At 42.5% G+C, this 24,047-nt stretch overlaps 1 protein-coding gene and 1 non-coding gene across 4 annotated transcripts in view; one reads left to right on the plus strand and one right to left on the minus strand.

The window, feature by feature from the left end:
• CCDC158 (coiled-coil domain containing 158) overlaps nucleotides 1–24,047 on the minus strand; it is a 69,818-nt gene that overhangs the window by 45,243 nt on the left and 528 nt on the right. For all 3 annotated transcript variants that reach the window (XM_053587985.1, XM_053588066.1, XM_053588140.1), the window contains exons 2-8: nucleotides 15,921–16,060; nucleotides 7,756–7,973; nucleotides 4,002–4,111; nucleotides 3,568–3,895; nucleotides 3,045–3,121; nucleotides 2,648–2,758; nucleotides 1,551–1,669 (exon numbers count right to left, since the gene is read on the minus strand). In XM_053587985.1, the coding sequence (XP_053443960.1) occupies nucleotides 1,551–1,669; nucleotides 2,648–2,758; nucleotides 3,045–3,121; nucleotides 3,568–3,895; nucleotides 4,002–4,111; nucleotides 7,756–7,973; nucleotides 15,921–15,987 (1,030 nt within the window). In that variant the 5' untranslated portion in view covers nucleotides 15,988–16,060. The remainder of the gene's footprint in view (nucleotides 1–1,550; nucleotides 1,670–2,647; nucleotides 2,759–3,044; nucleotides 3,122–3,567; nucleotides 3,896–4,001; nucleotides 4,112–7,755; nucleotides 7,974–15,920; nucleotides 16,061–24,047) is intronic.
• On the plus strand, nucleotides 14,673–14,743 carry LOC128593160 (small nucleolar RNA SNORD50). Its single transcript, XR_008382271.1, has one exon. It is a non-coding gene; the product is annotated as a small nucleolar RNA SNORD50 (small nucleolar RNA).

The following is a 24,047-nucleotide window of genomic DNA, read 5'->3' on the forward strand; positions in this document are numbered from 1 at the left end:
ACATTACAGCAAAATAAAACAATTCTAATAATTTATGTATCTATATGACCCCAAAACATTCAGATGAAAAGTTTAAAGTCATTCAAATGGATCTTATGCTTCTACGATGCCTAAGATAAGTTTATAAAACTCAGAAACTGTTTTCATAGTCTTTGTATGGATATTTCAGTATTTGTTAAAAGCTTCCACTGTGCCCACTTTAGAGTTGACCATGTTACATATTGGACTAAATGAAAGTTAGCAAATAACGAGTGAGGCTTAGGAAGGGATAATTTTTCCAGACAACGCTATTATGGAAAGCTATAGCAATTACTACTGACGAGAGAAAACACAGGTGAGATGAGATCTACTCAATACTTTGTGGCTTTTCAAGGGGTTTAATTCGTCAATAAACAATGGTAATTTAATCTTTTCAATGACTTGGGCAACACCCCTGACTGTCCGTTACTACACTGGACTGTGCTCTAACTGCTCTCCCAGCCTCCTCCTCACAGGCGGGTTTCAGCTCTCCTTCTGCCAAGCGCCCACCTCCACTAGACCCAAGCAGCGAAGCAGCCGGCCCCCCGTGATGGACTGAAATTACGACCATCCTGCTGTTGTTTGCAGGGTGAGGTCATGAGTGGACATTCCTGCTATCAATCATTAGGGGGAAAGCTCGTCCTGAGAAAAGAAACTAAAACACAAAAAGTGGGCCTCAGAGAGGCAGAAAAGAACAAATGTTTCTCTCTTTTTGTTTCCTTTAAGCATTCTAAGGAAACTTAAGAGTTGCTTGGACCTGGTAGTGGTTGAATGACTTTGCCATAAGGATTCAGGCTAAGGGCTAAGCAAGAAGGTTTAGACAGGAGGCAGTGTTTTCAAAGCGCTCCCCACCCTGGAATCAGGAAATCAACTTGTGGAGCTTCTACAACAGCCAGCATCACACGCAACACAGGCAAATGGGTGTTCTGTGAAACTTGCATGTGTATTTTGGATGTAAGGTGACCTATATTTCTTACTGTGACTGGTGATTGAAAAATGTTTGGAAAATATTGCTGTAGAGGACCCAGATGTGTTACTGAGATCATACAGTTTCATGTCACTCTTTACTGCTTACACTTTAGTCAAGTGATGTTTAAATTGTCCCTCCCTATCTTAACTGTGCCACGGGGGTACAGGTGGAACTGTATCCCGTGCCTGAAGCTCCCTCCCATGGCCAGCACCAGAGTGACAGCGGTAGTTAGACCAAGGGGTTGCCAAAGGGCAAGGCTCTGGAAGCATCAGTCCTACAGGATTTAATTCTTCCCATACAGGTCTTTATTTTAAATTTATTTTTTTAGTACTTTAACTACGAAAAAATGTTTTCTTAAGAATTAGTTAACTTGAGCATACAATGGAAATAAAGCTTGCTTTTCTATAATTTAACATATAAAATAATTTAGCGTCCTCCTACGCTAGCTAAAAACTGCTTTTAATTTGAAATTGCTTTGATTCCTCACTTTCAAACCAATTGTTAAAACTCAGAAACTGATTCTGTACACTACAGTCTCTGGGCAGAGCAGCAGCGTCTGGACTTGCCTTGTCTTCATGCGTCCTCTTGGCTTCCCTTAGCTCAGAACGCAGCTGAGAGACGGTGGACTCCAGATCACTGAGCTGACGCATATACATGGAATTCTGGTTTCTTGCTTGCTCTCTAAAAAGGGAAATAAAAGCAAATTGTAATCTAAAAACTAGTCATTTTATACAGCCCTATTTGGCAAATAGTCTTTTATTTTCCAAAACTGATCCTTAAAATCTTCAGTTCAAAATGTTATTAAAATGTCAAAGCTGGGTGGTGGGTATATAGGAGTTCATTAGACTATTTTCCTCTACTTTTATATATGATTTAAAATGTCCATAGAAAAAGTTTAAGCACATGAGCTAAAATTATAAAATTATTTACATGCGGCTCAGCGCCAGCCACATACAATGAGGCTGGCAGGTTCGAGCCCAGCCTGGGCCAGCTTAAACAACAATGACAACTGCAACAAAAAAACAGCTGGGCGTTGTGGCGGGCTCCTATAGACCCAGCTATTTGGGAGGCTGAGGCAAAAGAATCACGTAAGCCCAAGAGCTGGAGGTTGCTGTGAGCTGTGACACCATGGCACTCTACCCAGGGTGACATAGTGAGACTCTGTCTCAAAAATAAAACAAATGAGGGGGCGCCTGTGGCTCAAGGAGTCAGGTGCCAGCCCCATATACCAGAGGTGGCAGGTTCAAACCCATACCCTGCCAAAAAGTGCAAAAAAATAAAATAATAAATAAACAAATAAATAAATAAAATTATTTACATGCATATACATACATTTTATTTACATATCTTCACATACACACACCCACAGAGAGAGCACATGTGTGTTGTTTTATCCTATCAGCTGAAGTATGGACAATACTCAAAACGGCCAATCCCCGGAGGCACCTTCTCTTGTATTAACGCTTCTCGTGTGATCCGTAATGTTATGTACATGTTAAGTAAACTCTTCTGTTCAACTAAACGTTGGAAACGTTTTATTTTCTTAGAGAGCCTTACTAATCAATTTCTATGATATCTTAGAACAGAAAATTAATCACAATGGTATCTGTAAAAGGAAGAGAGACGGCTGTGTGCTACAAACCACCAGGACACACATACTGAATGATTTCCAGCTGACTCTGGATGCTGTTGGCTTGGCTGCGAGCACTGCTAGCTTTCTCAGTAAGTCCTGCTATTTCAATTTCATGTTCACTTATCAGCTGCTCGATCCTATAAAAAGAATGTGGCGATTGTTATTAGACACAGAATATTTTGCTTCACTGTGAATTATTCCAAACATTAATGATTTTCAACATGCTCAAATTTAGTACTTTGCTTTGGCTTTGTACAGATTTAAATGTAAGAAAAAAACAATTTTTAACATGAGTTTGCCACAAACCTATGGGGAAAAAAGTTCTGTGTTTCAGGGCTTTTTCGATTTTGAAATTGCAGGTGAAAGACTGTAAAACTGTGGTAAGTTTCACTGTGACTCTCTGTGTCTCAGCCAGAGACCCACCTGTCTTGATGCTGTTGAAGAAGCAGTTCTATTTTGTTCTGTGATTCCGATTTCAGTACTTCAAGCTGATCCTCTACCTGGGTTTTTTAAAAAGACATTGATTTAGGTACTGATAAATATAAAGCTTTAAAGATGTGGTAATTTTCAACTAAAGGAATGTTTCAGAAAAATGAAAATAGAAATAATACTAAAATCAGATACATTCTATTGCTGTATTTTGTTAGATCTTTTACACAGGCTATATACTCTCATAAAGTTATACATGGAAATCAAGCAGAGAGATCACTATGGAAATAACTTCTGTTATTTCAGAGAAAAAATAAGAACTTGGCTTACTTTAAAAATTTTTAAAGTCATATGCTTAGCACTGTTCTCTTAATGCATTTAAAAAAATTATGGGTACAAAATGGTTGTATATCTTTATAGGGTACATGAGATATTTTGATACATCAAATCGGGGTAATTGGGGTATCCATTTACTGCATTTTTAACATAAAATTGAAGTAGTGTTCTCACCACTTACTGGAAATATCCTCCCTTTAAGATAAGAAATCTCTGTGTCTAAGTCTCTTAGGATTTTACTAATAGCTGAGGCCAAGTTGCGGAAGTGCATAGTAGATATGCTGTCGTGTTCATAGATTTTCTTGCCTGAGCCTTCTTCAAAGTCGGCCAGGATGGAGCGAATCTCCTGGAGCACGCCCTCGTGACTCAGCATCATTTTTCGCAGCTGCTCTATCTGTGAGTTGCTGTCTTTCAGCATGTCCTCCTTAAGGGATTTGGCAACTTCCAGTTCATGAACTGTATTTTGAAGCTGATTTCTCAGATCCTCCTGGGACTGACTTTCCCTTCGTCTATGAAATAAATGAAAGAAATAATAGTGAGAAAACTCGTATTCACACAAGTATTTTTTACTACAAAGAGGGAAATTCTGAAATGATCTCCAGGAAGGAGTCCAACCTGATGTCAGCCATGGCGTCCCTCTCCATCTGCATCTCCTGGAGTTTGGTCTGCAGATCGATGACCGACTGCCGCAGGTAAAACTTCTGTTTCTCATGCAATTCATTGCTCTGGGGTTGGGGTGGGGGGGAAGCCACGGAAATTAATCTTCATGACAGCAATATATTTCCTCGTAGCTAATAATTTCCAAAACACTATATATTATTAATGTATTTTTATAGGGACTTCCTTCCCTTGCCACTTTATGTCAGAGACCAATCACATCATTTCTCACCTAGAATACTGGAATCCCTTAAATAGCCTCCATAACTCAAGCTTGGTCCCTTTTAATCCATATTCTATAACCAAAACACTGCTTCTAACATATCTGTGTTTTAGCTCAACATAAAGATGGGAATCAATTTTGTTCCTGAAAACAGGAGAACTGGTTAAAATTTTGTATACATAAAAGTCAACCCACTTAATATACCTAGCAGCAGATACCACAAATCCAAAAATCAAGATGTTCTACTATAGAGAAATTTGCAAAAATTCCTAAAATCAGGTGCTGAAGGATATCCCAGCATAGTAACTGACGCCCTATCTAATCATCCCAAGGCAGGGCCATGAAGCTCTGCCTGTGTCCAGAGCTTGCTTTCCCTCAGCTTTAGCACTGCCTGATCCCTGAGTACAGACAGAAAAACTAAAAACACTGTTCACCTGAAGAAAGATTTTAAAATAACAAACAGACCAAGACAAATAAATAAGGAAACACCCAGAAGAAAAGCTCCAGAGGAAACAAAGATAGACATACAAGGAATGGATGAACCAGTCCAAAAACATGCATTTGCAGAGAAATTCAAGAGACATTATTACCAGAGAGCAAGAGCAGGGTGCTGTGCCAAGGAAGGGGACAGGCGAGACTGAAGACAGAGCTGCAAACTCAGAAGTTCAATCAGCAGAAATGCCACAAGGCAAGACATGTCCCCCAAAGACAGAAAAAGGAGATGCATGAAATTATGAAAGAAAAAGTAAGAGATTCAGAGGTCTCAACCCTAGGAGATATTCTGTGACTAACAGGAGCTTCAGAAAGAAACAACTGAAAAGACAGAAGAAACTGTCAAAGAAAAAACACAACTGAAATGCTCAAAGCTGAAAGGTACAAATCCACAGACCAAAGGGTCTGCTGAGTCCCTGACACAGAGAATGAAAAACAAAAACCCACATTTGAGCACATCATGTGGAAGGTTAGGGACAAAGAACGACCCTGAGGATGAAGTTCAATGAAGTAAACTCCCATCTGCAAAGGAACAAGAATCAGATAGACATCTCCTCAGCAGCGATAGCAAAAGCAAGGGCACGGCACCGTCAAAGGATCGAGAGAAAATGATCTTCAGCTTTACCCATCCATCATCAGTCAGGTGGGAGAGTAAAACGAGGTCGTTCTCAGACGTGCAAAGGTTCAGACAACGTATCTCCCATACGTTCCTTCTTATAACTTTACTAAGGACATGTTTCAACTAAATGAAGAAGGAGATAAAAAAAGAAGCAGGAAATGGATCCTGGAAACTATGGGTCCAACCAGGAAAGCCGTGGCAGGAGTCCCCAGAAACAGTTCCGTGAGGGCCCTGAGGAGAAGCTCGTCTAGACTGGGCAGAAGGTCAGAAGACACACAGAGAGTCCTGGGTCCAAGGAGCATACAAAAAAATCTATATAACAGGGTTTTTTTTCCTAATGAGGATATGATACAAGCATACAGTGTGAGAAAAAAAAGGGAAACAGCAGCCTACACAAGAGAGGAAATGTACTAGGTACTACCTGACCACGCAGTCGACGCGTAGGCGTATGTAGTTACTGTGACTCCGCCCCTTACAGTCCAGGTCAATGACTTCAGTCTTCTGAATTTACGATTGTCAATGGTGAAAATGGAAACAGATGTCATCAATATACATGAAGTACTACTGGATGGACTTGGTGATGAAGTGGAGGTCAAGAGGACAGAGGGAGGGGTGTCAGGAAGGAGTCAGGTTCCTCTGCCTTGTGTGGTTACGTAAAGGTGTTACTAAGCATGCTAGAGAAAACACTGTAGGAAGGCAGGTGTGGGGCACAGCTCGCGGATGCAGCTGTCAATGTAGAGTTGACAGAGTCTACAGCACATGTTGAGAAGAAATGAGCAGGCCCGGGGTATACCAACTGGCTTGAAGCTCAGATACAGGCCTGCACTAGAAATGTGAATTGGACCTTCTCTGGCATATATCCGGCAACAGACGCCATGGGCATCACCACGACTGTCTCTGAAGGGTTTTACTGGAACAAGAGAACAAGAGACTAAAGAAGAATGAACTAGAGGAAAAATCTACAGAGTGTGTTTCCATGAGATCCGGGCAAAGAGCACTTCAAGAGAGAAAGAACAGTCATCTGTGTCTGTATTGCTGGAAAGCCGGCGAGGGATGTGAAGCTCAGCTGGCTTCAGCCTCGCCACTCACCCCACGACAGCACAGATCTCACCATCACCGTCACTTCTATCCTGAACATCTCAGCACAGGAGTGTACATGTGTGCAAGGTCCTGTCCTTTCTCCTCATATACCCCGTACCTAGCATGCCTGTCACTCAGAAGGTACAGGGCAGATGTTACTACAAGTTCCCAAACAGCAAGGTGTGCATTCACTGAGTCGGGACTTATTTACGGGGAGCCAATAAAGCATCACATGCTCAGCCAGGGGCGCACACAGAACATAAAGTAAGACGCTGTTTCTCTTCCTCACTGGTCCTCTGTGCCTCCTTGTCTCTAGATATCTCCATTAGTGTTTTTATCACAAGTTGCTGTCACTGTTTCTATGACCAGCTCCCCACAAGACGGTGAACTTCTATGGCCCCATCTTGTTCATCTTGTGCCCGGTGTATACAATTTTAGGATTTTTCCCCTAAAAAGTGCTCACCCATCTATGAGATGGAAGAACATGTTAATGAGTAAAATAAGGTGTGCTAAATAACGCAATAGACATGCACAAATGGCCTTAACTGTGCAGAGAACACACCTAACGCCGTCCAGAGAAGGAATCATGAGAGCCTGCCGGGCACACAGGCAGAGAAGAGGCAGGGCCTGGGTCAGGCATGGAGGTCTAGAATAGCCTGGGACAGCGGGGAAGAGCAAGGGGCTCGATACTGCTGGCAAAGAGGGTGCAGAGGGAGAATAAGCAGCACATAAGGCCAAAGTGCCCCAGGGCGAGGTTAGGTCACAAAGAGCTTTGTATCTGATGGTGAGAAGTTTGACTTGTAGGCTATGGACTCCTGGGACCCAATATGCAAACAAAAAGTCAGCTTGATGCTATCTGAAATCCACTTGAGACTTTCAGCAAACAACTTCTATATGGGGCTTGCTTAGCTATCACGTAAACAGATACATCTAAAAACCTTTCTTGTACCATGGCTTCATAAAGAGAAATCAGGTATCCTGACATCAGGGCAGCAGGTCCACACCAATTAGTCATTACAACTGCAGAAAAATGTCCTGAAGTATAATTTGGAGCTATTAAAGTTTGATTATATATCACAAAACCAAGGAATTATGAATAATTATTAACAAAAAGAAAAGAGATATGTAGACTTTTCATTAGCCGAATTGTTAATAATGAAGGCACAGGTCAGATAAGCAAGTTTAACCAAAAAACCTCCGGTTAGCTTTCTCTCCCAGGAAGTCCAGGCCCCGCTACCCGGCATGCGCCTCCCTGTTCTAGGATGGCGTCAGGTGCTAGAAAGGGGAGGGCAACTCACTTCGTTTAGTCTTCTTTGCAAATCTTTGACTTGATGTGAATATTCCTCCAGAACACGTTCGATGTGATCCTTTCCAGGGTAAGGGATGATTTTTCTGTGAGAATCAAGCTCCACTTCATATTTAGGAAAAAAAGGAATTTGTGTCAAAGTCCCAGCTGAAGATGTGTTTTCGATTATTGTACCACGAACAGATGACACAAAAAAAGGACCTGAAGAACCTAAATATGAAAGATTCATCCATTAATTCACTTTTTCATAAAATAATTTTGTTGTGATAAACATTATGCTAGGTGAGTTCCTTACCGAGCCTGGGAGGAGCTTGAGGTTTCATGGGGAAAACAGACAAAGGACAGGATGGTGAGGGCTCTGAGAGGGACACAGTCCACAGGAGGCGCGGGGCCGGGGGTGGAGGGGAGGGGCAGAGGGTGCCTGAAGTTGAATGGGGCTTCAAGTATCTATGAGGAAAGTTCACCTGTCTGGAGGGCAAGAAAGAAAGAAGGACATTCCAGGCAGTCGGAGCACTGGAATCACAGGTGAGGAGGTCTCAGATATCATGGGATATTCTGGGAAGGAAGAAAGTAGTGGCCAGGGTTGGACGCGGTGGCTCATGTCTATAATCCCAGCACTCTGGAAGGCTGAGGCAGGTGGATTGCATGAGCTCACAGGTTCAAGACCAGCCTGAGCAAGAACCAGACCCTGTCTCTAAAAAATAAAAATAGCCGGGCATTGTGGCGGGTGCCTGTAGTCTCAGCTACTTGGGAGGCTGAGGCAAGAGAATCTCTTGAGCCCAAGAATTTGAGGTTGCTGTGAGCTGTGACGCCATGGCACCCTACTGAGGGTGACAAAGTGAGACTCTGTCTCAAAAAAAAAAAATAAAGAAAGAAAAGAAAGTAGTGGTCAGATATGAGAATGAAAATGTAGCACAAATCGGGAAGGGCCTTGTGGTCATGCCAAGTTCGGATTTCATCCGGACGTAGAAGAGTAACATACCCGGGTGTGTATTTCAGAAAGGCTTCTCTGGCTTTGGTGTGAAGGCTGGACGACACGAGGGTTAGCCTGAAGGAGGGTTAGGGTTTCAATGACACAGGCAAGAGATGGCAAGAATCTGCCTTCCATGAAGCAAGAGGCAGTGGTGACAGAAATAAGGACTTGGTTTGAGAAATGTATGTGGTAACTAGACAGAGGGACACATCACCAATGGCCCTTGGAGGTCACATGCCGTGGCTCATGCCTGAATTCCAGTGCTTTGGGTGGCTGAGCTGGGAGAACTGCTTGAGGCCAAGAGTTCAAGGCTGCCATTGTATTCCAGCCTGGGTGACAGAACAAGACCTCATCTCTTAAAACAAAACAAACAAACAAAAGAGTGGCTCATGGTTTGGATTTTGGCTTCAGAAACATCCATGTAATAATGTTTGATCTACAAATACTGTACATGGACTTAAAAGTACAGAAAATTTTGCTTCAGAGACTGGGACCTGGGATCATATGACTTTAAGTGGATCCCTGGAGTCAGTGGCTTCCTCCAGGAACAGTGTATAGAGTGAAACAGAAGACGATCAAGAATACCCATATTAAAAAAGGAAGACAGGGGGCAGGGCACAGTGGCTCACACCTGTAATCCTAGCACTCTGGGTGACCAAGGCAGGTGGATCGCCTGAGCTCACAGGTTTGAGATCAGCCTGAGCCAGAGCAAGACTTCATCTCTAAAAATTGCCGGGCATTGTGGTGGGCACCTGTAGTCCCAGCTACTTGGGAGGCTGAGGCAAGAGAATCACTTGAACCCAAGAGTTGGAGGTCGTTGTGAGCTATGATGCTACGGCCCTCTACCAAGGGCGACACAATGAGACTCTATCTAAATAAATTAATTAAATTAAATAAAAAAGAAGACAGGGTCAGGTGCAGTGGCTCACAACTGTAATCCCAGCACTCTGGGAGGCCCAGTCGGGACAATCCCTTGAGCTCAGGAGTTCAAGACCAGCCTGAGCAAAAGTGAGACCTCATATCTACTAAAAATAAAAAAATTAACCAGGTGTCATGGAGGGACTTTTAGTCCCAGCTAATTGCGAGGCTAAGGCAGGAGGATCACTGGAAGCCAGGAGTTGGAGGTTGCTATGAGCTAGGCTGATGCCATGGCACTCTAGCCTGCTCAACAGAATGAGATTCTGTCTAAAAAAAATAAATTAAAAGGAAGACAAAGGAAATGAAACTCAGTTAAGATTCACAGGAGATTCACAAAGATTTTTGAGAATTATGTTTAAGAATAGTGGTGACATAGATTGAAGGACAGAGATAGTGTAAGATGAAGGGGGGGAAGGAGGGGAGGGGAGCGGAGGGGAAGGGGAGAAGACCAAATTTCAAGCAGGCTGAGCCAGAAACATGCCACCTTTCATCCAAAAGGAAGAATGATTTGAAGTCAAACTCAAGACTCCTGAGGACAGAACCAAGCTCCATGGAGAATTAGTCCCAACTTTGAGTCCCCACCAAGCAATGGTCAGCCTGTGCCCAGCTAGCTCTCAGAATTACCATGGACCATGTGTTCCTGCTTTCCCCTCTTCTACCAGCAACGTTGATCATGGTTGTCCTATACCCGTCCTGCCATTGTATGTTAGGTACGCCAGCTCTTCAGATTGAGAGGGACTCCGCTTGAGGAGCTGTGCTTAAGAATTACAGCTGGGGAGCTTCATATATACTCGAATCTAATTTAGAAGCAGCAGCTTTGGCCTTTAGCTGATTCTAAAATAGACGAGACTATAAGGAGCCTTCTTGGGAGGGAGTGAGTTGAATATATTTTGCATATGAGACAAATGTAAATAATTTGTGACCACAGGGCAAACTGTGGTGGTTTTAAGGTACATCTAAAAATTCTTTGATATTCTTCCCTTGAAGAGGTGGATGTTAATCTTCCTCCTCTGTATAAGAAAGGGGACATCAGAGTACATGTGCAAATGCAGTGTGTGTGTGTCTGTGTAACATTTGCTTAATTCTGCAAAAAGAGCCTCTGGAAGAATAAACAGAAACTCATGAGAACAGTTATGTACCAGGGTACAGGGACCGGGGCAAGCGTGGAAAGCACAGAGACAGCAGCAGACTATACTGAGCACACCTCTAGAAAGCTTTTATATCTCTGAGCCATACACACGTTACACCTATGTAAATAGTAAAATTAAATAGAAATTTAATAGAAACAAGTAATCCTACATGAATAAGTAAATTGGAAACATAACCAACCAGGAAATTATTCCTTCCAATAACTTTAGAACATAGTAGCCCTAACTGTCCAGCCAGTTAGAAAACTTTGCTTAGTAGATAAGTTGTCAATGGTGGTAATATTATCACACTTGATCTTAGCCAAAAGGCCGAGAAGCGATGTGGTAATATTATCATTCTGAAATCATTTCATATGTATTATAAAAAAACAGAAAACAAATATATTGACGTTCTGGAAATCAGGGTTTTCACTGCGGGGAGACACAGTATGGGATGGGGCAGGCAGGGAAGAACTCCATGGCACTGAACCTGAATTTGAGCTCAGTGCTCACAGCTTACAGTTTAGATACCAGAGCACCTCAGGTGCACACCAGACCTGGTTCCTCACAAAAGGACCAGGGCTTCTCAGCAGACAGCTGATTCCAGGGCTGAGGGAACAGACAAAATACAAAGTAAGTCTGCAATATTTGATGTCCAAAAAACAACAGAGTCATGTGCTTTAAAGACACAGGAGCCAGCTAACCGGGTGAGTCACACTTGATACCACCAAGCTTCAGAAACAAGAGATAGCAATGCCCTGTAGCAGTTTAAATGACAAGCACGCTGTGTATCCATAATGATACAGGAAAGCTTTTTTTCTTGTAGAATGCCAGGTAATAACTATGATAAAATTAGAAAACCATCATGTAATAATTGATGGAGGCAAGGCTCTTCAGTTGATGTCAAAATCACTGGATGAGAGGTTACTTTGTACCAGGACACTTACAAGGTTTCCAAGGGCACCCACAGACTGCTTGGGTCTGTGGGGAAAGGGAAAATGTCACTTTCAGTCAGTGGGATTGTGGCATCATGTCCTCCCTGAGGTCTGCTGTAAAAAGTACATGCCATTCATGTGAAACTTGTGTCAGATGAGTTTAATACGAAAACATGAGAAACAAGAAAAATACTAGTATGAGGGACATGAAATTATAATACAACTGGTCTGAACTCTTCAAATAAAGCCAATGCTGAGAGAGAGAATGGCTATAAATTTAGAGAGTAGCAACAAAACACAACTTGTGGTCTTTGACTGGATCCCAGATAAAAAAAAACAAAACCAAATACTAAGACTTTTTGGAAGATGACTGAAGAAATTTAAATGTGAACACAATAGATGACCTGCATAGGGCGGCGCCTGTGGCTCAGCGGGTAGGGTGCCGGTCCCATATGCCGGAGGTGGCGGGTTCAAACCCAGCCCCGGCCAAATTAAAAAAAAAAAATATATAGATGACCTGCATTCACAGAGGCGGTTGCAGAGACGATGTGTGCTTGTGCAGAAAATCATCCTGTTCTTAGGAGATGCACATTCAGGTTTTGAGGCAAGAGGCATGATGTTTGCAACCTATTTTCAGATAGGTCAAGATTAAATATATGTCGCAGTAATAGAGAGATGAAGCAAAGTGGGCTAAAATGTTGACATCTGGTGGATCCGGCTGAGGAGCCACGGTCCTCACTGTCCTGTGCTTTCAGTTTTTCTACAACTGTGAAAATTTTCAAAATAAAAACCTGGGGGCAGGGGCTTCACAGGATTTAATAAAGAGGAGAAAGTGATTTAACTGGAATATGGGCCCAAAAGCCACAAGGTGGCCGCTTATGCAGTGAATGGGCAGTCGAGACATGCGGGCAGTGAATACAGACTCTTGTCTCAGAAGGCACAGCTCTGAAGCCGGACGATGGAGGCACAGGCTGAGGAAAGGCTTTGTTCTTTCTTTTGGTCTCTGTGTTGCACGCATTTGTGAGTGTTTTAGGTTGGGAGAGATGTGACCTGCTTTACTGATGGAAGAGCACAAACGGAAAGGAAGGCGTGAGCCTGAGTGGGGCCATTTCTGCAGCCAGGTCTCCAGGATGCAGAAGTGGTGACAGCGGGGGTGGGAATGAAGCTCAGGAGGGCAGGAAGAGGGGCCTTCTCCATGGAGCCACGAGGGAAGGAGGCACTGATGGTAAAAGGCTGTGAGTCTGAGGGGCAGGACACAGGGTGGGAGAGGACAACCTAAGAGCCCGACTTCCTGTAGGCGGGGTGCCTGACCTGCCGCCGGCCTGCTGATTTTCTGAGGACATTTTTGCTTATCTGTGGTGTCAGCTGTCATAAAAACTAAGCACAGACCTTTTTTTTTTTCGTACAGCTTTCCTTAGTGTTTGTGTATTTAGTGTGTGGCCCAAGACAGATCTTCTTCTTCTAATGTGGCAGAGGAGAAAAAAGGTTTGACACCCCTGCATGTGGTGCTTAGGAAATGATGTTCACCACGTTGGAGAAAGAAGGTGGTGGGGGTAGAGAATTGAGAATGGGACTATTTTACAATAAGCGTTATGGAAAATTGAAAAGCACAGGTTAATATTTCTCAGCAGTGTCCAGCTGACATAAGATACTATAACTTTGAAGTAGTGAATTGGTGGAAAATCCACATTTGCATATTTTCTCCAGCAAAATCTTGTAGCAGCCTGGTATAAAAATGGAGAAGGCAGTCAGCCTGATAAGGATTTAGGTTTTCCTTCAAAAGTGTAACAGAAGAATGAAGGGAAAAGGGAGTTGAGAAGTGATTGGCCAAAGTAATATTAGAAAGTGATATAAAACAAAGTGCAGATGGAAAGAAGTTGTTAAGTTAGGGGGAAATGACAGAATCTGGAAAAGTCAACCTGTGCTGTAAATCAGGGTCACCTGCAGAGCTGCAGCTAGCAATGCCTGAGTCCCACCCCAGACTCATCGATCAGAATCTGCAGGTATGCATCTAAGCCATTTAAATGTTTAAAATCACGAAAAGTGTTTCTGACATCAGAACATACTTGGGAATCATGACCCTCCTGAGGAAGAAAAAACAGAGGATTTCTAGGAATGAGAGAGGGAGCAAGCTGGAAGATAAGAGGTTGGATTTCAAAAGTCCAACAGTTATTTTATTTTATTTTTTTGGAGGCAGGGTCTCACTCTGTCCTCCAGACTAGAGTGCTGGCTTCATCACCTTAGTTTACTGTAACCTCAAGCCCCTGGGCTCAAGGGGATCCTCCTGCCTCAACTTTCCAGGTAGCTGGGATTACAGATGTGCACCATCATAGCTGGCTAATTTTTTTCGTTTTTCCTTTTTTTTTTTTGCAGTTTTTGACCAGGGCCAGGTTTGAACCCACCACCTCCGGTATATGGGGCTGGCGCCCTACTCCTTTGAGGCACAGGTGCCGCCCTCCCCCCCCCCCTTTTTTTTTGGTAGAAATGTGGTCTCACTCTTGCTCAAGCTTGTCTCAAACTCCTGGCCTCAAACTTGGCCTTTGTAGTACGTGCCAGGATTACAGACACGAGCCACCAGGGCCAACCAGAAGTCCAACAGTGTTTGATAATAAGATCTAAAAGAGTGAGCAGCTGGAGCATAGGGCAAGATGGTAAGAATTTAAGAGGTCAAGAAGCTGTGAGTGTCCGATCTGAGCCGGGTGTTCCATGTTGCAGGATGATGGTGGCCTGAGAAGGGAGGGGCCCTGAACTAAGCATCCCGCAGGAGCAGAAGGCAGAGCTTTGTGGGAGGGGAGCAAGTAGGTTGGAGGTGACAATAGCACTTTAGGGTAATAGGAGCATCCTGAGAAGCGGAACTTGTATGCAGTGATGGTGCTGAAATAAAGGTTTTTAAGCACAGCAGTAAAAACAACAGACCCACAAGTGAGAATAAACTCTGGGTGCACTGGGTGAGTTCTGTCTGTGATGATCCTATCCCAAACCTGAATTTCTGTTGGAAAAAACATACAGGGATGTGGCTCCTGTGATAGACTATTAAAAAGAAGAAGAAGAAAGCAAAGAATGAGTTAGATAAGAGAGCCAAAACAGGGGACACAGTCAGGGACGGGCCGCTCACTGCCTGATTGTTCCTGAGCCTTTCTCTGCCACTACCCTTCTCTGTCGAGTGTTATAAAGAACTACTTTCCCAGCTCCCTTCCCAATTTGCTTCCTGGCATTTTTGCAGTGGGATGTGCTGGAGGAAGAGCACAGGCAGAGGAGGGAGGCAGAGGAGGAGAGAAACCATGGTCTTGCCAGCCTGGCAGCCCCTGGGCAGTTCCAGCCCTGGCTGTCCCCCCAGACCTGCGGTGGCAGCAGTAGTGACCTGCAAGCTGACCTCTGGCTTGTGGCTAGCAGGGAGGTCAGTCACAATTTAACACAGGTCAGCCCCTGTGTTAAATTCCACCCATTTATTCCAGCTGTGTTTTCCTGCCTTGACTGAAATGATCTGGCTTAGAAGTGATAGGGGCTGAACCAGAACATAAGCAATGAGAATGGAGAGGAAAAATGGATTTGAGAGACGTTTCTGAGGGTAGAAAGAGCAGGGTTTGGTGCCCGGCTGGCTGTGGGAGCAGGGGAGGAAAAGAAGTAAAACTGATGGGAATTCTGACATGTGCTAGGGCGGAAGTGCCTCAATACGGAAACTCTTTTTAAACCACAAAGGTAATGTAAACATCTGCTAAAAAAACAGATATGCTAGTTTTAAAAAATGGAGTAATTTTTTCCACAAAAAGTAGAACTATAAACAATATGGTGGCGCCTGTGGCTCAGTCGGTAAGGCACTGGCCCCATATACCGAGGGTGGAGGGTTCAAACCCAGCCCCGGCTGAACTGCAACCAAAAAATAGCCGGGCGTTGTGGCAGGCGCCTGTAGTACCAGCTACTCGGGAGGCCGAGGCAGGAGAATCGCTTAAGCCCAGGAGTTGGAGGTTGCTGTGAGCTGTGTGAGGCCACGGCACTCTACTGAGGGCCATAAAGTGAGACTCTGTCTCTATAAAAAAAAGAAACAAACAAAAAAACAAACAATATGGTAGACACTGATGACCAGGGCCTGTATCCCACACAATTAAAAACAAACATATTATACTTCAAAACAAATGCGAGAATAAATATTATAAAGTTGCTAAATTCTAATTTTTTCTCGTTTTGTCTTATAGAGGGCACGCACCTCCGCTGGGTGCGACGCCACCTCCTGATAAGAGGTCTTCACTTGCTTCACTAGGTTTTGGTTCCATGTTAAGTGCTGCTGCCTCTTCTTACGGATCTTGAGATACAAATGCTTCCCTGTATGGTTCTTTGGGTTCTTGTCTGCAAAAGACAAAGATTCAAACTTCATTGATAAAGTACTGGGTGAAAAAAGTTCACAGAAGAACAGGAACAGACTTTGTTAATATTTGGAATTTAATAGTATTTTTACTCTAGAAAAATGTTTATACAGAAATACTTTAATATACATAAAATAAATAAGTAAATAGAATCTTACTTTGAAAATTGTTGATTCTATTGGCCAAGTGAGTTATTAAAGACAACCTGAAAATCAAAGACTAATATTTAAATTATTACGGTAGGCTCGGGCGCCTATAGCACAGTGGTTATGATGCCAGCCACATACGCCAAGGTTGGCGGTTTGAACCTAGCCCGGGCCCGCTAAACAACAATGACAACTGCAACAAAAAATAGCCAGGCATTGTGGCAGGTGCCTGTAGTCCCAGCTACTTGGGAGGCTGAGGCAAGAGAATCACTTAAGCCCAAGAGTTTGAGGTTGCCATGCGCTATGATGCCACAGGACTCTACCGAGGGCGACATAATGAAATTCTGTCTCAAAATAATAATTATAATAAATAAATAAATTATTATGGTAATCAGTGCTCTCATTTGGGGCAATTCTTCTCAAGTCTCTCATAAAGTTACCCTGTTGTCCCCGCCGTGGGAGCTGTGTGCACCGCGCACCATCTGTGGCCGAGGCGCAGGTGGCTGCCAGGCTGAGGTGCACTGAGCTGTCCAGTCAAAGGTTACTGGTGTTGGGCTGTGATCTGGGTCCCAGGACCATGAAGATCACCAATACCTGCCTAATGGGGTCCAGCCCCAGACTCTACCTATTATATTAAAAAAACTCCCACAGAATCCTGGTAGAGAAGAAATTATAGAAAATGGAGAGCAATAACATGTTCATCTAAAAGACGGCAATACAGTTAAGACTGAGGGAGCCGCCCTAAGAGTTACATACACACCTGTCACATTAATGATCACTCAGACCACTTTTAGAAGAGGAAAATGCTCTTTCCTGTAGATTACATAATAGGGAGAACAACTGGCTTTGAAGACATCATGACTATGTAAGTTCCCTAAAAGAATTACTGAAAATGGCTCGGTGCCTGTAGCTCAAGCAGCTAAGGCCTCAGCCACATACACCAGAGCTGGTGGGTTTGAATCCAGCCCAGGTCTGCCAAACAATAATGACAACTGCAACCAGGGCATTGTGGCAGGCGCCTGTAGTCTCATCCTACTCTGGAGTCTGAGGCAAGACAATCACTTAAGCCCAGGAGTTGGAGGTTGCTGTGAGCTATGATGTCACAGCACTCTATCCAGGGTGACGCTTGAGGCTCTGTCTCAAAAAATAAAAAAAAAGAAAGGAAATGAAAGCTGATGTTACACATCCAAGACATGGCCCAGTAATCTGTAATGCTGAAGCTAAAATTCTGCAATATATTTCTCATGGAAATACTGAGAATGGCAAATTCTTACACTATTCCATGAGAACTCTGAAAAATCATTTCTAGTAATGGAGCTTGTAAAAATTATTTACAAGAATATTCCTTAACATTGACCCAAACACAATCTCTTGCTTCATTTGAAAAATGGCTGTTGTAAATGTAACAGATACAGTCAAAGGGTATCATTTAAAACTGACAAAAAGCAAAAAGTTGAATAAGAAAAAAAGGGTTTTAAGATGTATTAGAAAAAGTGTTAATATAAAAGTAACCACTAGAGAAAATATATAAACCTTTTTAAATGACAAAGTAAGTTTTAAAAGTTAAAAAAAGGAAATAAACAGTGAATATGATATAATGCATTGGATAATCCCAAAAATAATACAATGCGAAAAATAATATGACAGTTTATGTTGATGAATATGAAGAGATTTAACTTGGCTACTGAAAGAAAAGATTTTCAAAATTGGCTCATCAAAAACAATTCTATTCTGTGTATGCTTAAAACACAAAGATTCAAAAAGACTAAAAATAAAGAGATGGACAAAAATTTGCCAGCAAACAAAAACAATCAGAAGGCACGGGAAAATCCTGATCCCAGACCAAGTATTCCTTAAGTGCAAGAGCATTAAGTAAGACGAAGGGCTTTGTATGTGAAAAGCCACATTCCCCAGCAAAGACAGAGCAATCCACTGAGAGAAAACATAAATTACAGAGACGTAGTAAGACCCAGAAACACAGTGATAATGAGCCACCCTGACAAGACAGTATGAGGCAGACTGAGTGAACAAAAAATAAATAATTGCTAAGGTAGGCCTTTGGCTACCTACCCTAAACACTGGGCTTTAGTAACAGAGAATATATTTTCCTTTCAAGTGTTTATGGAACTCTCACGCTCATACTATAGGATACAAAAAAAACCAGTCGGTTCCAAAAGCAGCAATGCTACAAACAACACCCTCTGGTCACAGAGTAATAACCAGAATTTAACAGTGACATGCCAACACTAAAAAAGACTTTCCACCTGCAAATGAAAAGGCCTTCTTAACAACTCTTGTGTGACAAGGGAAATAATAACTTCTTCTAAACAACTCTTGTATATGTATAATAAGGGAAATATAAACACAAATTAAAGAATTTCTGAAAAATGGCTAGGTGTGGTAGTTCATGCCTATAAGCCTAGCATTCTGGGAGACCAACGAGGGAGGACCCCTTGAGCTCAGGAGTTCAAGACCAGCCTGAGTAAGAGGGAGACCCTATATCTAATAAAAATAGAAAAATTAGCCAGGTGTTGTGGTAGGTGCCTGTAGTCCCAGCTACGTGGGAGGCTGAGGTAGGAGGATCATTGAGCCCAGGAGTTTGAGGTTGCTGGGAGTTGGGCTGAGGCCATAGCATTCTAGCCCAGGTGACAAAGCGAGACTTTGTCTCAAAAAAAAAAAAAAAATTCTGAAAAACAGTAATGAAAACACTATCAGAACCTGAGATATATTAAAAGTAGTGAAAAGAAGTAAATTCCTAGCCCTAAACACCAATATCAATAAAAATGAAAGAATGGAAATAAATGAGTTAAATGTCTAATATAAAAAGATGAAAAGGGAACTCTTGTACACTGTTGGTGGGAATGTAAATTAAAACAGCCACTATGGAAAACAGTATTGAGATTTTTTAAAAACTAAAAATAGAGTGGGGTGGCACCTGTGGCTCAGTGGGTAAGGTGCCGGCCCCATATACCGAGGGTGGCAGGTTCGAACCTGGCCCCGGCCAAACTGCAACAAAAAATAGCCGGGCATTGTGGTGGGTGCCTGTAGTTCCAGCTAGTTGGGAGGCTCAAGCAAGAAAATTGCCTAAGCCCAGGTTGCTGTGAGCTGTGACACCACAGCACTCTACCAAGGGTGATAAAGTGAGACTCTGTCTCTAAAAAAAATAGATTAAATAAATAAAAATAGAACTACGATGTGATCCAGCAATCTCACTACTGGGTATTTATCTAAAGGAAAATACCTCAATGTATCAAAGGGACACCTGCACCACCACTCTTCACAATGGCCGAGATACAGAGTCAATCCGAATGCCCGTGAGAGGAGGAATGGACAAAGAAGATGTGGCCGATATACACAACAAAATACTATCTGGACACAAAAAGGAACGAAATCGTGTCGTTTGCAGCAACATGGATGGAACCGGAGGTCACTATGTTGAGTGAAATCAGGCAGGCCCAGAAAGACAAAGATTACACGTTCTCGCTCATATGTGAGGGCTCAAAGAGCAGGTCACCAGGAGGCAGAGAGCAGAATGACAAGAGGCTGGAGACTGGGGAGGGTGTGCGGGGAGTGAGGAGACTGGGGAGGCTGGTGTGATGGAAGGAGCCGGTTCCAGGGTTTGATAGCTGAGGAGGGAGAGCGCAGTTAACAATGTGTTCTTTCTCAAAAGAGCTAGATCTGAAATGTACACGACACGCAGAAATGACAAATGCGTGGGCAAAGGATACCCTAAATTCTCTCACTACATGTTCTACTCATATAACAAAATCTCAGTTACCCATAAATATATAGACATACACATTTTTAATATATCAAAATATTTTTGAAATATTATTCTTATTTTCTAGCATGAAGCGTATGAAGTTACTAAGAATTTCTGGAAAAATAAATCATAAAATCATTAAAACTTTGCACTTGGTTAATTTGGTCATAATTCTAACATAAACTTAAGATGTGCTTTTTTTTTTGAGACAGAGTCTCAAGCTGTCTCCCTGGGTAGAGCGCTGTGACATTACAGCTCACAGCAACCTCAAACTCTTGGGCTCAAGTGATTCTCTTGCCTCAGCCTCCCAAGTAGCTGGGACTACAGGCACCTGCCTATTTTTGGCTATGGTTGTCATTGTTGTTTATCGGTGGGCCAGGGCTGGATTCAAACCCACTATTTCCAGGTGTGTGTGGCTGACGCCTTAGCCGATTGAGCTACAGGCGCTGAGCCAAGATGTGCTTATTTTAAATCTGTAAGTAAAATACAAGGGTGGGAGATCTTAACCTCTTCTGGTACACTCAAGATCTGTTATGTACAATCCTGGCTGCTTCACATTGAAATTAAAAAAGGTAAAAACAATTTTAAAAGGTAAACTAAAGGAAAGCACATGTAGAAAAATAAAAAAGAAGTGGGGTGCGATGGCTCATGCCTGTAATCCTAGCACTCTGGAAGCTAAGGCAGGCGGCTTGCCTGAGCTCACAGGTTCGAGACCAGCCTGAGCACCATCTAGACCCCATCTCTAAAAAAACAGCTGGGCATTGTGGCGGCCACCTGTAGTCCCATATACTTGGAAGGCTGAGGCAAGAGTCTGAGGTTGCTGTGAGCTACGATGCCACAGCACTCTACCAACGGTGACAAAGTGAGACTGTCTCAAAAAGAAAAAAAAAGAAGAAAAAAAATCCTGGTTCTCTAAAAAAATGAAGTGGATGCAGGTGAGGACCCATAAAGTCATGGGAAGAGGAAGATTTCACATATCACACCACTTATAGTTTCACATTAATTTATGATTGTAAGCATACAGTGTTAAAATTTTTTTTTAAAGCCTGTGAGCTAATTAGAGTTATTTATTAAGAAGAATTCCTTGTTATTTCACTCACATTTTTTCTTTTGATTACTGTGGTGCCATCCGTCAAAACTACAATTAAAGATAAATTCTACCTTAGTACGATTCACGCTATCATTTCTTAGGAAATAAGAAGAAAGTAGGGAGACATTCTACAAAGAATTACAACAAATGGAATGTTAGTCAAGATTGCTAGGCAATTGACAGGTTCCACCCAGAAGAGAGTGCCACTGGCAGGGAACTCCCTTCTTAGTCAAACAAGTGTTACCATGACTGTTTTTTGTATAATTTTCCCTACACACTAAGATGATGCGTTTGGGGATTCTTCAGGATGATAAACGACACTAAGAAAATTTAAGTTACTGAGCAATATTATCAGAAATGGCAGACGTATGAAAAGGACTAAGGAAGGGGAGGACAGGCAGAGGCCCGGCCAGGGCCGGGCAATCATCACTAATCCAAACTAAAACAGAACACAAGGCAAGCAGGATGGAAACCAGAAGTTGGAGGAGAAAGGACAGTTTGGGTTTAGAATATTCTGATGAGGAAACCATGCTTATTTAATATAAGTTGAAGAATGCAATAAACTCACCAATTCAGTACGACTGAACATAACGAACCATCGGAAAGTAGCAGTCCTTCAGAGCGGGATTTCTTTCTTAGACAAGTATTAGTTTAAAGAAGACACAGCTTTATTTACTAAAATAAGAGTTTTAAAATAACCATTTATTTGCAAAAAAGATGCTTAGTACCTCTACTTGCCAAAGCTGGTAGTTATTTTATGTGCCTCAGAGTAGTGAATCTGCATTTTAGAAATATCTGTAATTCAGATTATTTTGAATTGACCGTATCCTGAATTTGATCAATCCTCCACTTAAATTGAAATGTTATTTTCTGGTATAAAGCACATGAAGTTATTAAGAATTTCTGGGGCGGCGCCTGTGGCTCAGTGAGTAGGGCACCGGCCCCATATGCCAAGGGTGGCGGGTTCAAACCCAGCCCCAGCCAAACTGCAACCAAAAAATAGCCGGGTGTTGTGGTGGGCGCTTGTAGTCCCAGCTGCTTGGGAGGCTGAGGCAAGAGAATAGTGTAAGCCCAAGAGTTAGAGGTTGCTGTGAGCCGTGTGACCTCCTGGCACTCTACCTGAGGGCGGTACAGTGAGACTCTGTCTCTACAAAAAAAAAAAAAAGAATTTCTGGAAAAAAAAATCATAAAATTGCTAAAACTTTGCACTAGTTTGATTTGGTCACGATTACAACATGAACTTAAGATGTGCTTGTTTTAAATCTCTAAGTAAAATACAGAGGTGAGATCTTAATCTCTTCTGGTATACCCAAGATCTATTATGAACAATTCTACCCGATTTAAAATTATTAACAGGTTTGTACTGAAAAGGAGCCTTAAATTTCTGACAAGTAAGAGCTCTGTAAATATTCTACTCCAGTTGTTTGATTAGAATGTTGTCAAAAAGGCCTCAGAAACCACATACCACATACCACATACAGGGGACTTTTGGAGGCAAGCAGTTCATAGGCCTTATTTTTTGTTATGTAGTTTAGGTAAAGGGCTTAAAAGTTTCTCCAGGGTTCTCACCCCTTCTCGGTGGGTTCCAAACGGCCATGTGCACATGGGCTTTCACTAGTGTGGACAGTCACCTTGAGTTCTTTCCTATGGCTGCTACTTCAAGTGGGCCTCTGCCATGATGATCACGGAATGAATGCCTGTCTGCACAGCAAGATGATTTAGACCAGGGGTCCTCAAACTACGGCCCGCGGGCCACATGCGGCAGTGTGAATTGTATTTGTTCCCGTTTTGTTTTTTGCTTCAAAATAAGATATATGCAGTGTACATAGCAATTTGTTCATAGTTTTTTGTTTTTTTTAAACTATCGTCCGGCCCTCCAACAGTCTGAGGGGCAGTGAATTGGCCCCGTTTAAAAAGTTTGAGGACGCCTGATTTAGACTCTCAGCACTATTTCAATTGGGTATAGATTACGTACAATGTATGTTCTATTCAGATTCCTGGATTCATCAACTCATGACTCAGGTCCCTAGCAGGATGCCCCATCCTATCCTACACAGAAACTTGAGAGGGAATTTTATAGAACTGACCGATACTGCACCAGAACCAGCCTTCAGGTATGTTTTCGTTGGGAACTTCTGAGGTCCCCAGTGACTGATCCAAATTAATATGTTTGGCTGGCACAGCCTCAGAAGATAACAAGAACAGTTCTGCTAAACATCACTTTCCTGCCTGAGTTACCGCCAAGGCTCATTAACGTGACATCACTCTCAGTGTTGCTTTCTCAATCAGATTCCTTCTCTCCAGATGTTGTCATCAGTGACTAGGGTTCAAATCCTACTCTGTCATCTACTAGCTACGTCATGAGAACATTATTTAATCTCTGTAAGTCTGTAAGACAAAGAAATACACCCCCAAAGAATAAGAGTTAACAGAATACTCATGTGCTGGCCTTGCCTCACTGTGTATGTATAAAGGATCACATAACAGGACAGCAGTAACAGGATAATAGGATTATCTTTAGAGTTTGGGCAGTAGATACTAATCCACTTTTCCTAAACAAATTATTTATCTGGAAAGAAGACCTAAGTTTTCTGTAGATCCACCAACAGAAAAGAAATTTTCTACTCAGCACTGACCAGACCCAGACCTACAATAACGGGAGACAGAACTGAGCTATTTAAGATCATACTTCACCCAAACATAACCATCTAGCAGGGACGCAGCACAGAAGCAGCACGGAACTCAGAATCCAGAAACATGATTTTGTCATCTATTAGCTGGGGGAGCATGAGCAAACATTTTCAAATCACCGAACCTCAATTTCTACTTTTAATAACTAAAATTACAGTCATTTTAGTTATTTAGTTATGAGCCAGGCACAGTGGCTCATACCTGTAATCCCAGCACTTGGGAGGCCGAGGCAGGTGGATTGCTTGAGCTCAGGAGCTCAAGACCAGCCTGAGCAAGAGTG

This window comes from Nycticebus coucang, chromosome 1 (genome assembly GCF_027406575.1).
Source record: "Nycticebus coucang isolate mNycCou1 chromosome 1, mNycCou1.pri, whole genome shotgun sequence".
Taxonomy (NCBI): Eukaryota; Metazoa; Chordata; class Mammalia; order Primates; family Lorisidae; genus Nycticebus; species Nycticebus coucang.